General features: G+C 40.8%; 1 protein-coding gene across 1 annotated transcript in view; it reads left to right on the plus strand.

Annotated features, from left to right (window-relative positions):
* The window catches only part of UTRN (utrophin), a 583,870-nt gene that overhangs the window by 70,322 nt on the left and 499,729 nt on the right, over positions 1 to 13,819 (plus strand). Inside the window, exons 9-11 of the mRNA XM_063443106.1 lie at positions 4,917 to 5,114; positions 7,443 to 7,624; positions 8,283 to 8,433. Coding sequence (XP_063299176.1) covers positions 4,917 to 5,114; positions 7,443 to 7,624; positions 8,283 to 8,433 — 531 coding nt within the window. The remainder of the gene's footprint in view (positions 1 to 4,916; positions 5,115 to 7,442; positions 7,625 to 8,282; positions 8,434 to 13,819) is intronic.

Here is a 13,819-nt window from a genome sequence, read left to right on the forward strand (position 1 = left end):
ACGTGATTCATCAGGCCAGGCAACCTTTTTCTATTGCTCTGTGGTCCAGTTCTGCTGCTCAAAACCACATTGATGGCACTTTTGGCAGTGGATAGGGGTAAATCAAGGGCACACTGACTGGCCTGCATCTACGCAGCCCCACACACAGCAAACTGTGATGCATTTTGTGTTCTGACACCTTTCTATCATGACAGCATTAAGTTTATAATGGTAGTTTAAGTGGATAATTTATCCCAAATTATGACTTTAATTTCAGTTCACTACAATTCAGCGTTTAGTAAAGAAAAAGGGTTATGTACTAAACTGAGAATTAAAAATTACACATTTTGAAGGTCAAAACAGCTGCCATTAAAGGACCACTCTAGGCACCCAGACCACTTCAGCTTAATGAAGTGGTCTGGGTGCCAGGTCCAGCTAGCTTTTACCCTTTTTTTTATAAACATAGCAGTTTCAGAGAAACTGCTATGTTTATAATGAGGGTTAAGCCAGCCTCCAGAGCCTCTAGTGGCTGTCTCACTGACAGCCGCTAGAGGCGCTTGCGTGCTTCTCACTGTGAAAATCACAGTGAGAGCACGCAAGCGTCCATAGGAAAGCATTATGAATGCTTTCCTATGCGACCGGCTGAATGCGAGCGCGGCTCCTGCCGCGCATGCGCATTCAGCCGATGACGTCGCGAGGAAGAAGAGGAGGAGGAGTAGAGCTCCCCGCCCGGCGCTGGAGAAAGAGGTAAGTTTAACCCCTTCCTCCCCCCAGAGCCCGGCGGGAGTGGGTCCCTGAGGGTGGGGGCACCCTCAGGGCACTCTAGTGCCAGGAAAACGAGTATGTTTTCCTGGCACTAGAGTGGTCCTTTAACTGCTACCCAGCCTAAAATTTGAAAATCACTTTGAATTCTCACTTTATTAAATAACCCTGTTAGTCATTCTAGATTGCAGAGGAGGGTACAGACACCATCTATTCTACAAGGACCTTAAAGACACTTTCTGAGTACCATAAACACTAACCCATTGTAATAGTTACAATGCTAGTAGGCTATGAGCATCTTGCTCAATGTGAAACCATATTAAGATGACTGAAATAAAATGAGGGCACTCTAGGAGCCAGTATTATAGCATCTTGCTCACCACACTGACACTGCATTGTGTCAATTTCAGACACATTTTAATGTTGTTGATTGAAAGCATGAGCTTACACACTTCAGAGTGACCTATAAGTAGAATTTAATGTGAAGGAACAATTATATAATAGCATAAATTGTCTGAAATAGCATAATGAAACAAATAAAAATAAGCAATTAAATATTTTTGGACATACTATAAAATAAATAATATCAATAATAATAATAAAAATAAAAAACACAACTAACATATGTGTGAGACTGTGAATTTGCTTAGAGAAGTAAAATCCTTACATTTAACACTATTAAAATCTATGAATGGTTCAGAAATGACTTTTAACTGTATCAAGTTTGTAAATAAAAACTGGTTGTTTTTAATAAATACATTCTGTAGATGTCTCACACAAATATTAGTAGTGTATGTTTATGCATTTTGTTGATGTCCGTGCCTTCATTTAGTAGTGAAATACTTAGTAAAAACAAAGAGAACGTTACCTGCGCTCTGGCCTAAATCCCCATGTACATTTAAACAAAATGGAGGCTATTTAGTTTTATTCCAATGGCCATTTAAATATATAAGCTCACCAGCCACGTCAAGGCAAGCCTGAATAGGTGAGTTCCTACACTAGCCATTAGATTTGCTGATATCAGCCAAGAATCTCCAGTGAGACAGGAAGGGGTATTTTATAAACTCTTTCACATTTAACCCTTTATAGGGCTTCTAAACATTCAATAAACTTTGCTGATATCAGACAAAGTGAGACAGAAAGGGGTATTTTATAAACCCTTTTACATTTAACCCTTTATAGAGCTTCTGCACATACAATAAACTGTCTCATTAGAGATGTTTACACTTTGTCTGATACCAGCAAAGTTTATTGTATGTGTAGAAGCCCTATAAAGGGTTAAATGTGAAAGGTTTTATAAAATACCCCTTCCTGTCTTTTTTTTTTAATTCTTTATTTTTGTTGTGCATTGCATTACAGAGATGTATAATTGACATTTTTAGCAAAGTAAACAGTATGATATTATACGTGTTACACATATACAGTGATCGTGATTATGCACATTTTTTGTTTATGTTTATCATGGGTGGGTCCCTAGTGGGCTATTAGCGAGTATGGTACATGGTATATTGGTGTTGTCTGTTCAAGCCCCGGGAGGGTGGTGCATGGGGTGCATGTTCCTAATGCAATGTAGGGGTTTACAAGTCGGTCGTGTCCGCTCAATTGTGAGCAAGATTGGAAACATGCACGGGTCTAGGGTTAAATCGTGTGGTTTCCTGCACTTGGGTGCCGATATTGTGGTAGGGGTGACTACCTTTGGCTACCTTCGTGCATGGCTTAGCCGTGCGGTGGAGGTATTGCCCCTAACCAAGGGGGTAGCGGGGGGGGGGGTGTTTGCGGTGAAGTAGCGAGTTATGCGTGGCTTTATGGAACCGGACTAGGGCCTTATGTGATACTGCTTCGAGGGTGCCTGGTCATGATATAGTGAGCCTGGTCTCTCTATTCCCAGGAGACCCAGGTCAGTGTTTGTGTCCTCGTATGAGTGAGTCTACGTTAATAAACGAAAAAATAAGGCAACAACTGTAAACCAAAATCAAAATGTTACAACTGAACAACTTTGCAGCCTAAGGCTGCTGGATCGGTGAGTCTCTCCAATAGGTTTGGGTTGGAGCTGGTGGCTTCCCTGCCAGTCAGGTGCCAGGTGGATGGTCGGCTGCAGTCCTTGGTACAAATGGTACCACACTGGATGGGTCCCATCCGTGGGCGCGGTTTAATCCTGCTGGTGCTGTCGTCTCATTCGGTATGTCCAGTGTTGCGAGGAATGCAGGAATATCATTCCCAGTGCTCAGTTTTTGTACGGTCCCTTTGTGTGAGACGAGGAGGGTTCGTGGCGTTCCCCACCTGTAGGATACTCCTGCTGCCCGCAGCCGGGTGGTGACCGGGTTCATGGATTTTCGCCATTGAAGTGTGGCTTTGGGTAAGTCCTGGTAGAAGGACAGTTGCGCGTCTTCAAATGCAAGTGGGGTCTTATTCCTTACCGCTGTCATTATTTGCCCCTTATCTTGTGGCAGTGCACAGCGGAGTATGACGTCGCTGGGCATTGTAGAAGTGGTTGTGATGGGCGTCGGTAGGCGGTATAGTCCAGCAATGGTGATTTTTTTCGCGGTGGCGGGTGGCAGCAACGAGGCCAGCAGCCTTCTCACATAATGTGGTAGTTCCTCCAGGAGACGGTGGTCGGTATGCCCCTTATCTTTATGTGGTTGCGGCGGTATCTGTCTTCCTGCGCCGCTACTTGTAGTGAGAGCGCCTGTTGGGCTGCTTGTAGGTGGAGTATAGATGCTTGCATGGTAGAGGTGTCTTGGCGGAGCTCTTTAATACCCATTTCATTTGTCTCTATTCTGCCTGTCAGTTGTTGTATAGACGTTTTTAGAATGGGCAGGTCGGTAGTGAGAAGGCTTTGAATATCCTGCAGCATTGTGTATAGGATTTGGAGGTCCTGTTTGGTTGCAGGCTCAGTAGTACCTGCTGAAGCTGTGGGCTGTTGCTACATGTCCTCCGGTGGGCTCTGAGTCTGAGGTGTGAGAGGTGCAGCTGTGTGGGGAGCCCCTGGAGGAGTTTGATTTTCGGCGGCCGCCATCTTGGCTGGAGTGTGCCGCTGGAGCATAGCTCCGATATCCCTCTGCTCTGGGGCATTACCTGGTGTAGGCTTCTGGTTTCTGCGCTCCATGGGTGTATAGGCAGGTACCCCTTCCTGTCTTATTGGAGATTCTTGGCTGATATCAGCATATCTAATGGCTAGTGTAGGAACTCACCTTTTGAGGCTTGCCTTGACGTGGCTGGTGAGCTTATATATTCAAATGGCCATTGGAATAAAACTAAAGAGCCTCCATTTTGTTTAAATGCACATGGGGATTTAGGCCAGAGCGCAGGTAACGTTCTCTTTGTTTTTACTATGTATTTTCAGCTGCTGGATACTAAGCTACTGCTGCTGTAAGCGCGGTGCTTTATCTTTGTGTTAGTAGTAAAATACTGTTTGCTGTCTGACAAATCTGCCAACGTCACGTAACATTAAAAACCAAGTGGGAGACTTATCAAGGCATAACAGGTGCTATTCTGGGGCAAAGAGCAAAGTAAAGACCAATCAATTGGAAATAGTACGAGTCTCAAAATTTAACATTTGGCACCTTGCAGCCAGAAGAGCACCTGCATTGCCTTGATCAATCCCCTTCCCCAATGCTCGGTTAGACCTGCCTGTCCTTTAATGCAGTCTTCATTTTATGAAACCACTGTGTGACAACAGTGAAAGGGTAATGCCTTTTCTTCTTTTTTTATTATATATTTAACTATCATTAGGACATTAAATGATGATTATGACCCACATTTAATAATTTATTTTAGTCAACTTAATTTTCTATTGAATTTCTGAATGGTTCTGTATGTCAGTGCAGGTTGCTATAAAACTGTCAGATGACTGTAGTCTAGTTTTTCTTTTCATTGTTTTTGACTTTTGTTTTATCCAAGCCAGAAAGCCTCAGAGTATGAATGAAAATAATAATTAAAGAACTGCACAAAGCTAAGAGTTCAAGCTTTCCCAGCATGCCTTGTTTTATGCAGCTTATCTCCAATAATATTGTTCAACATGCTATATTGAGACTATGTGGTGTTTTGATTTGAGAAAACACATATGATCCTGACTGAAGGGTTCAGGCCGAGAAGAAAGCTCAGACTGGTGGCATCTAGTTTTATGACTGCAGCATTTCTTTCTGTTATTTGATGGATATGTATCTTCTCTGTAGACTTCCAATGAACAGTGTGAAGATTCAGGACCAGAGACACCAAGTACTGTAACAGAAGTAGAGATGGATCTGGACAGCTACCAAGTGGCCCTTGAAGACGTCCTAACTTGGCTTCTTTTAGCAGAAGACACATTTGAAGACCAAGGGGAAATATCTGATGATGTGGAGGAAGTTAAACAACAGTTTAGTACTCACGAGGTAAATTTGACAAATTTGACATATATTGCACTAACTAAGAGAATAATCTACATAGGATTCTAACTTTCATTTCAAGAGTTGCTTTTTATTGTGATATCTGCCATGTCACTTTTGACACTGTAGAACTAAAAAACATACTTAGTCTTAGGGCTTACACTTCTTGAGAGCTTTACACTTCTGGACAATTATAAATTTGTTTCACACTTATAAAACTGTCTGTAAAGAATTCATACTTAAATAGAATTGTAAAAATGTAAGACAAAAGTTAACGTGGAGAGGACAGAGGCAGGTTTTGGGTGGAACTTTTTTTTCGATGTATCATCTTTATTAAAAAAACTGAATTTGCACTGGCATACACAGTACAAAGCAAAATAATTAAAATTAAAATGGAAGTGTACATTACGATCAAGTTTACATACCAAGTGTTAGTGCTGCATACAACAATTTGTTTCTGTTTAATAAACAGACATTCTGAGAAGAGAACAACATTTAGGACAGACTAAGAGAGGAAGGAAGAAAAGACAATAGGAAGAGAAAAGAGGTAGAGGAGAAAGGGGGAGAGATGGACTGATGGCCCATAGGGCTGTGGATTAGTTCTCAAGTAGAGCCATAATGAAATGTATCCCCACATCTTACAAAATTTAGGTAGATTGGCACTGTGTCTGTGAGCCATATTGGTGTGTTTGTTTTTGCTACATTGGTTTTATTGGCTGTAGGAATGTGTAGAATTAAACATTTCTAATTTACATTTAGGGAGGAGGAAACATGTTCAGGAACTGGGTGCAACGTTTACGCATATAGCTGTGACAAAAACTAGTACTTGGTTTAACACATCTACATCCAGTTTTCTTATAACAACATAGCTGTAATCTAGTACCATTCTAGAGAACTGTGAACACTCAAAACTGACTGCAGGTGCAACCTGCATAATAAATAAACAAAATTAAAAAAAAAATATACAAAATTGGGATAATTTGGGCATGTATGGATATCTGAACTAAGGCTAAAAACAGTGGTTTATGGGATGAATTGGGTTGAGCTAATATTAAAGACATGACCACAAGACCACCAAAAAATTGACTCTGGGAGATGTTTGGTGAAAATACTTTGCCAACTAGATTACCTACTGTTAATGCCATTTTTCTAATCCCAGTTGTTTAAGTGGGCCTCATACCAAAGCACTGACTGTATCCCTCCCAGCCCCCCAATAACAGCTATGATAATTGCTAAATTTAACAATTGTAGAATGTTTTTCTGCATATTTAAAATTATATAAATGTATATATTTATTAATGCGCATATTTAGAATTTCTAAACAACACAGTGTTTGAAAAGATAGAAGACTAAGATAGAAGACTACTCTTTGTCTTCAATACTTCCTTTTGCATATTATGTATGTTTCTATGATTCTTGGCACTTGTGACAAATTGCATGAGATGTGCTTTCAAATTAAGTCCACATCGAACACTTACAATGTTACAATTACAATGTACAGCGTATTGCAAATTGACAACAGTGCAAGGATTCATTAAAAAATTTAAATGCATGTGCCTTGTATCTTTTGGGCATTTTTAATGTTTAATATAAAACAATGCCATTTTCAACAATATAGTTTCTCTTTAAGACAATTAGTAACGCTCAATCTGTTAGCCATATTAAAATAAATCAAATAGAACGCAGTGTGCTTTATTTGTTTTTGGTATTTATTCATCATGCACGCTAAGTGTTGCCATATGACTTGCATGCTGGTAGAATAAAAGGTAATTCTTTAGTCTACATGTACCATAATATTTGTAAATTCACTAACCAGACCATTTCCTCATGTGATGCAATCTGGTCAAGAATTCAAGGATAATGAAAGGAAGTGCTGGTATTTGTATTTTTTTTTTCTGCATTCCTTTTTACATATAATACGTATTGTAGAGTACCAACAGTCAGTAAGACGAGTCCATATTTAGGCTCAGTCTGAAACCGTAAGTGCTTCCCAATAATCCTTAAGCCTCTATTATCAGCGAAGTTCTCTGCACAATTATATAGAACTTTATTTAAAAATGCACATACTTTCTGAGTGGTCATTTTAAAATCTGTAATGCCTTTCATTTTATCTGGAAGGATTTAAAAATCGATGTAATACCAGTATGTCCCATCCCCACTCCAACTCAGAAATATGGCCCATCTACAGGTGAAAGTTACAATTTACTGTCAGTTGATTGGATAACAGTAACATGTGCCTATCTGAAGATTGTTGTAAACCTTTTTATAATGGAAATGTAACATAACAGAGCTTCTTTCTTATAAATATAAATTTCATGAAATTTTTATACCCAGGCTTTTATGATGGAACTCACAGCACATCAAAGCAGTGTGGGTAATGTCCTGCAAGCCGGAAACCAGCTGATTGCTAAGGGTGACCTGTCTGTTGAAGAAGAATATGAGATCCAAGAGCAGATGACGTTACTGAACAATCGCTGGGAATCACTCCGTGTTGAGAGCATGATCAGACAGGCCCGGTGAGTTTGACAAGTAGAGCACTTTTTCTGGGGTGTGTTATATGACCCTGCCGGCAGCAGGCAAGTATATTGTGGTCCTTTCTAGATTATTGAGAGCTATGCTCCTGAGTGGAAGATTCTATTTTCAGCTTCCACAATTTTAATACAGCCCTTTCATTCTAGTGAAATCTATGTTGGGAGATGACCTTGTGAGAAAAAAACAGTCCCGTTCTAGAGTGTGTACAATTTTTAAAAATTAAATACAAAATGGGGCAAAAAGGACTCAACGTATAGTGGCTTTCTAATTTATACTCCATATGAAAAAGTAAAAGGAAGCAAAGTGAATCGGTTTACAAACCAATTAACAATACACCCAACTGCAAACATATACTTATATTAAACATCAGTTCTCCAGCTCCTTCAAATAGTTATTAATCTCCCATATAAAATATGCACAAAATACAAGCTATATTTAAATTCAGTAATTTGTCCAAATATGTTTAAATGTAGGCACTCACTTTGTTTTTAGGAACTTTTTTACCCTGCTTTATTTAGGCACGTGTTTATTGTCAGAATCCACGGCATTGTCACTGTATCATTTTGCACAGACATGTTTGATAGACTTTGAAAATCGTATTTGTATTATTTGACTTGTTTATTTCATTTTCTTCCCTGGAAGTCTCCATGAAGTGTTGATGGAATTGCAAAGGAAACAACTGGATCAGCTGTCAGACTGGTTAACTGCCACAGAAAAACGGATTCAGAACATGGATATGTTGTCATTTGGGGAAGATTTTGAAGCATTTAAAAAGCAAATTGAAGAACACAAGGTATGCATATTTTGCATTTATTTAATACTTTGCTCTGTTCAACACACTATTGAGTTTGTTTCCAGGTTTGTCATTAAAAAGCAGCTGTTAAGAATTCTTAACACCAACAGCCACTACATTTTTTGCAGATACAAAATATAGATAGGTTTTTGATGGCCAGCACTTAGTTTAACATCTGTACGCTATTCACGCCCAAGGTGCCAACCACCACCTACCATTTATCATTAATCAGGTACATTAAAAAAGGTACACTTTCAAATTAATTACCATAACCACTCCATTGGGACTTCATAAAAGTTTCACTCACCCCCATCTGGAATTGTCTGATAAAGTTTCCTTACACTTGATTTGTCAAATTTCACTTGTTTTAATTGAAAACGACACACACATAGACAGGCTTTAGATCTTAACCTTAAGTACATCCTAAATGTACTCAAAGGAACACTATAGTCACCAAAAACAAATTTAGCTTACTGAAGCAGTTGTACTGTATTTATCATGTCTCTGACGTCTTACTGCTCAATTCTCTGCCATTTAGGAGGTAAATCAATTTTGTTTCTGATTATGCAGCCCTAGCTACACATCCCCTACCTGTGACTGACACAGCCTGCGTGTGCTCTGAAAATTGAACTAGCATTAAATACAGGAGGCTCCTACAGGGTCTAGCAAGCTTTTTTTTTGGGGGGGGGGGGGGGGGCGAGACGAAAATTGACACGTCTCTTTTAAACTCCATACCAGAAAAATATACTTTTCCCCCACCAGATAACAATACGGGGCGCAAGAATCAAAGGTTCTGAGGCTTGGAGAGCCCAAGAATGCCTGATTTAAGGCTCTCATTCGCCTACCCCGCCGCCGCCTCCTAAGATGGTGCCAGAAGAAGCCTCAGTAGAGTCATATGAAGAAGAGGAAATACTCACCTCTCCGGGACCGGGAGAGGACTCCCAAGAGGCAGAGTCAGATGAGGACTCCTCTCCTTCAACGAAAGGAGATATTAGGAGGCTTCTATCAGACCTGCGTAGGGTGTGGAAAGCCGGCCTGAAAGAAACTTAGAAGGAGATGGATATCCTCCGCCAGAAGGTACAAGCGGTGGAGACCGGGGAGAGCACCCGGGACACCATGCTGCACTCCACAAAAAGCCAGGTAGAGGGCCTAACCCAGCAGATGCAGAGGCTTAACCGCACAATCTCTGGGATGGAATATCCGCGGTATCCTAGAGAAGATAGGGGAAGAGGCATTGCTGCCCTTTTTTCCAGAGGCTAATCACCATAATGGGCCTCAAGGGGGGAACTGACCCCATGTTACTAACCGCAGCATGCAGAGTACGGGAGTGGCCAGAGACATGATTGTGGTCACCAAGGATGTCGCGGCACGTTCTGCCGTCCTGACCCGCTCCCGAGTCTTGGGGAACATTCAATATAGCCATATACAGCGATTTACCATTCTCCATTCTACTGGAAAGAAGGCTGCTGGCTCCCATAGCTGGCCACTTATGGAGGCATTCTGTGAAATACCGCTGGGGAGGAGACGGCTTATTAATTGTCCAGCATGGAGATACCACTCTGACCCTGACCTCCTCTGGAGACACAGAGGCATTCCTGCGACAACTTAAACTGCCAGTGATGCTAACTACAACGGCAGCAATGCAAGTTTAAGGAGCTGTAACCTGAATGATCCGGTGACATATGTCTAGAGCCAAGACACCAGTTCCTGTTGAACACCTAAGATGCACTAGTTCTGCTTTATTTGATTTAGTGTATTATAGTTAACACTTCGGTTACCATACGACTTGGTTGTACAGATACGATATACGAGTACCACTCTAGTCACCACTCACTAATTGGTCACAATAGTCTACCTAAGAGCGCCTGTCACGCCATACTATTGTCAAAGTCTATCTTTGTCTTATTTTTATTTACCTTTATTTACATATATTGAATAAGATGTGTACCTATGTACAAATCCAAATAAAACTCAAATTTAAAAAAACAAAACATCTCTTTACATTAATTGTTTAGGAAGGCTGTGTAAGTCACATGCAGGGAGGCATCACTAGGGCTGCAAAAAAGTGAATTAACTCCTAATTGGCAGAGAATTTAGCAATGAGACTGCAAGGACATGATCTATACACCAAAAGTGCTTCTTTATGCTAAAGTTGTTTTTGGTGACTATAGTGTCACCTTTAACGTCTAACTGTAAGCATAGCTGGCTATGAGAAATTTTCCAGTTTGTCTACTTTGGCCTTAAATTTATTACAGCTGGCACACACCACACACATTACATACTGTGGGCACACACCACAGATACACATTATATACAAACCACACACATTACATACAGTGGGCACACACCACAGACACACATTATATACAAACCACAACACACCACACACATTACATACAGTCAGCACACATCACAGACACAAATTACATGCGGCCAGCACACACAACACACACACTACAGCCAGCAAACAAATTACATATAGCCAAAGACCACACTATACTACATATAGCCACACACCACCCACACATTACATATAGCCAGCACAAACCACAGACACATATTACATACAGTCAGCACACATCACAGACACAAATTACATGCAGCCAGCCCACACAACACACACACTACAGCCAGCAAACAAATTACATATAGCCAAAGACCACACTATACCACATATAGCCACACACCACTCACACATTACATATAGCCAGCACAAACCACAGACACATATTCCATACAGTCAGCACACACCACACACACCACATGCATTAGATACAGCCAGCACATACACTTTACAACCAGAAAACACACCACACACATTACACCAGCCGATACACTCCCCGGACACTTGTTAGCCCCAAACGACACATTTTTGCAAATTAAATTTGAATGGCAAAAATAGTCCGTTATGTCTCTGATTGAGTTGGGGAATTTTTCCAAAATCTGTTTTTGCCTCAGTTTTTCCATAACAATTTAATTTAGGAAAATTCCAGGTTTAGTAATCCTGCCATTGTCCAGGTTTAAGCAGTGTTCCCAGATGGTCTAATTTAAAATTATTTTGTGTCAAGTCAAGTAGATTGAGTTTGTGAGAAGATCATCAGAAGGAGGGAAAACTATAAATCTGCCATGCCTTTTAACCCCAGCTTTCATGGTTTAAGTTGCTAAATTTCCTTCTCACAATTATATTTAAAAAGGCCCATTTGTGAGATGCCATACAAAGCAGTTTTATACAATGAAGGCTAGATGGAAGAATTGTTACAATATTGGAGTTTCCATTCTTGGGTCCAAAATTCTATGATGAATGTGCAAACTAACCCTTCATGGTCTGCCAGGGGATTTATGCATACTGAGTGAAATCTAAAAAAAATAAGAAAACAAATTCTGGAGAAACCCACATACTGCTGAGACAGCAGAGACCCTGCACAATTTCTGCCTGTTGCTTCACTCCTGCAGGACTGGGACAGAAGACATCTTAACGCACCTCTATTTTTAGTCTGTAAACGAATGGTGTGAGGCTGCGTCCAACAACCCATGCATGCTAGATGGGTAGCAGCCCTCCTGCTTCTCTTCCAAGACCTCCACTGATATACACCTTACTTTGTCCACAAGTTGAATTAATGACGTTTAATCTATAAGCAGTGAGTTGATGAGAGCTGAGAAATGAGTTGTGAAAGTTTTTCTGTGTTCTATTTGTTTTGTTCTACTCTATACTATACATCTATCTACATCTATTATTAGATGCACCTTAAAATCAGTTTTATTAGACAATTGTTTACAACAGGGGTGCTGAAAAGGTAGATGCCCAGATGTTTTAAAAAATGCAGCTTCCATAAGCTTGGTCATTCTAAAGGCATTTTAAAGGCACGCAAAGCATCATGGGAACTGTAGTTCTACAACATGTGGAGATCTACCTGTGTGGCACCCCTGGTCTACAGTTTGCAGTATATACTCATAGTGAGAGATTTAGTAAGGTAAATCATTGGGGTGCAAACTGCTGAATTTTAAGAGACAGTCTATAGGTTTCCATGGCGATTGCTTTTTAAACAGTTTTTTTTTTGCCTTGATATATCTACCTGTCCATTCCTAATTGAACAAATATTTAGTTGATTGCTTCAGTCCAATTCCTCTTTATAAATAAACCCCTTTTGTTTTATATTTTTAAAGAGTAGCTGTACCTAAATTTTTGGAATTGACACAATTTTTTGTATAAAAAATTGAAAATCTAATGCAATTTGTGATAGCCTTTGTTGTTAAAGGACCACTCTAGTGCCAGGAAAACATACTCGTTTTCCTGGCACTAGAGTACCCTGAGGGTGCCCCCACCCTCAGGGACCCCCTCCCGCCGGGCTCTGGAGAGAGGAAGGGGTTAAACTTACCTCTTTTTCCAGCGCCGGGCGGGGAGCTTTCCTCCTCCTCTCCATCTTGATCGCGACGTCATCGGCTGAATGCGCATGCGCGGCAGGAGCCGCGCTCGCATTCAGCCGGTCGCATAGGAAAGCATTTACAATGCTTTCCTATGGACGCTTGCGTGCTCTCACTGTGATTTTCACAGTGAGAAGAACGCAAGCGCCTCTAGCGGCTGTCAATGAGACAGCCACTAGAGGATTTGGAGGCTGGATTAACCCTCATTATAAACATAGCAGTTTCTCTGAAACTGCTATGTTTATAAAAAAAAGGGTTAATCCTAGAGGTACCTGGCACCCAGACCACTTCATTAAGCTGAAGTCGTCTGGGTGCCTAGAGTGGTCCTTTAAAGGGATCCTATAGTGCCAGGAAAACAGAGCCATTTTCCTGGCACTATAGGTTTAATAGGTCCCTTCACCTTCACAGGTGGGCGGACTTAGAGCTGCAATGTAAACATTGCAGTTCTCTGGAATTGCAATGTTTTACATTGAGCACTAAGTGCAAAAGGGTCACAGCACCCAGACCACTTCAATTAGCTAAATGGGTCTGGGTGCCTACAGTGTCCCTTTAAAGGAACACTATAGTTTTAGGTATGCAAAGCTCTATTCCTAATACTATAGTATCCTTGCTCTAACCCCTCCCCAGCCATGTCAAGTGCTAAAAAAACTATTAAACACTTATAGATTGAAGCACTGATGTCCCTTGGCACTGGGTTGTGCTCCTCCTCCTCCGACATCAGCGCGATCCAGCAGGAACCTAATTAGGCCTTCCCCATAGGAAAGCACTGACTCAATGCTTTCCTATGGAGCTTTTAAAAAAACTGGACATCCTCACACATGAGGGACACTGCACCCAGACAACTTTAATGGGATTAAGTGGTCCAGTTGCCTATAGTGTCCCATTAAATTAAAGATCTAGCAAAACACATCATAGTCCAGTTCAGCAAGGCAAATCCAGGGTTAAAATTACAAATAAAGAGAAG

This window comes from Pelobates fuscus, chromosome 2 (assembly GCF_036172605.1).
Source record: "Pelobates fuscus isolate aPelFus1 chromosome 2, aPelFus1.pri, whole genome shotgun sequence".
In the NCBI taxonomy this organism is placed as follows: domain Eukaryota; kingdom Metazoa; phylum Chordata; class Amphibia; order Anura; family Pelobatidae; genus Pelobates; species Pelobates fuscus.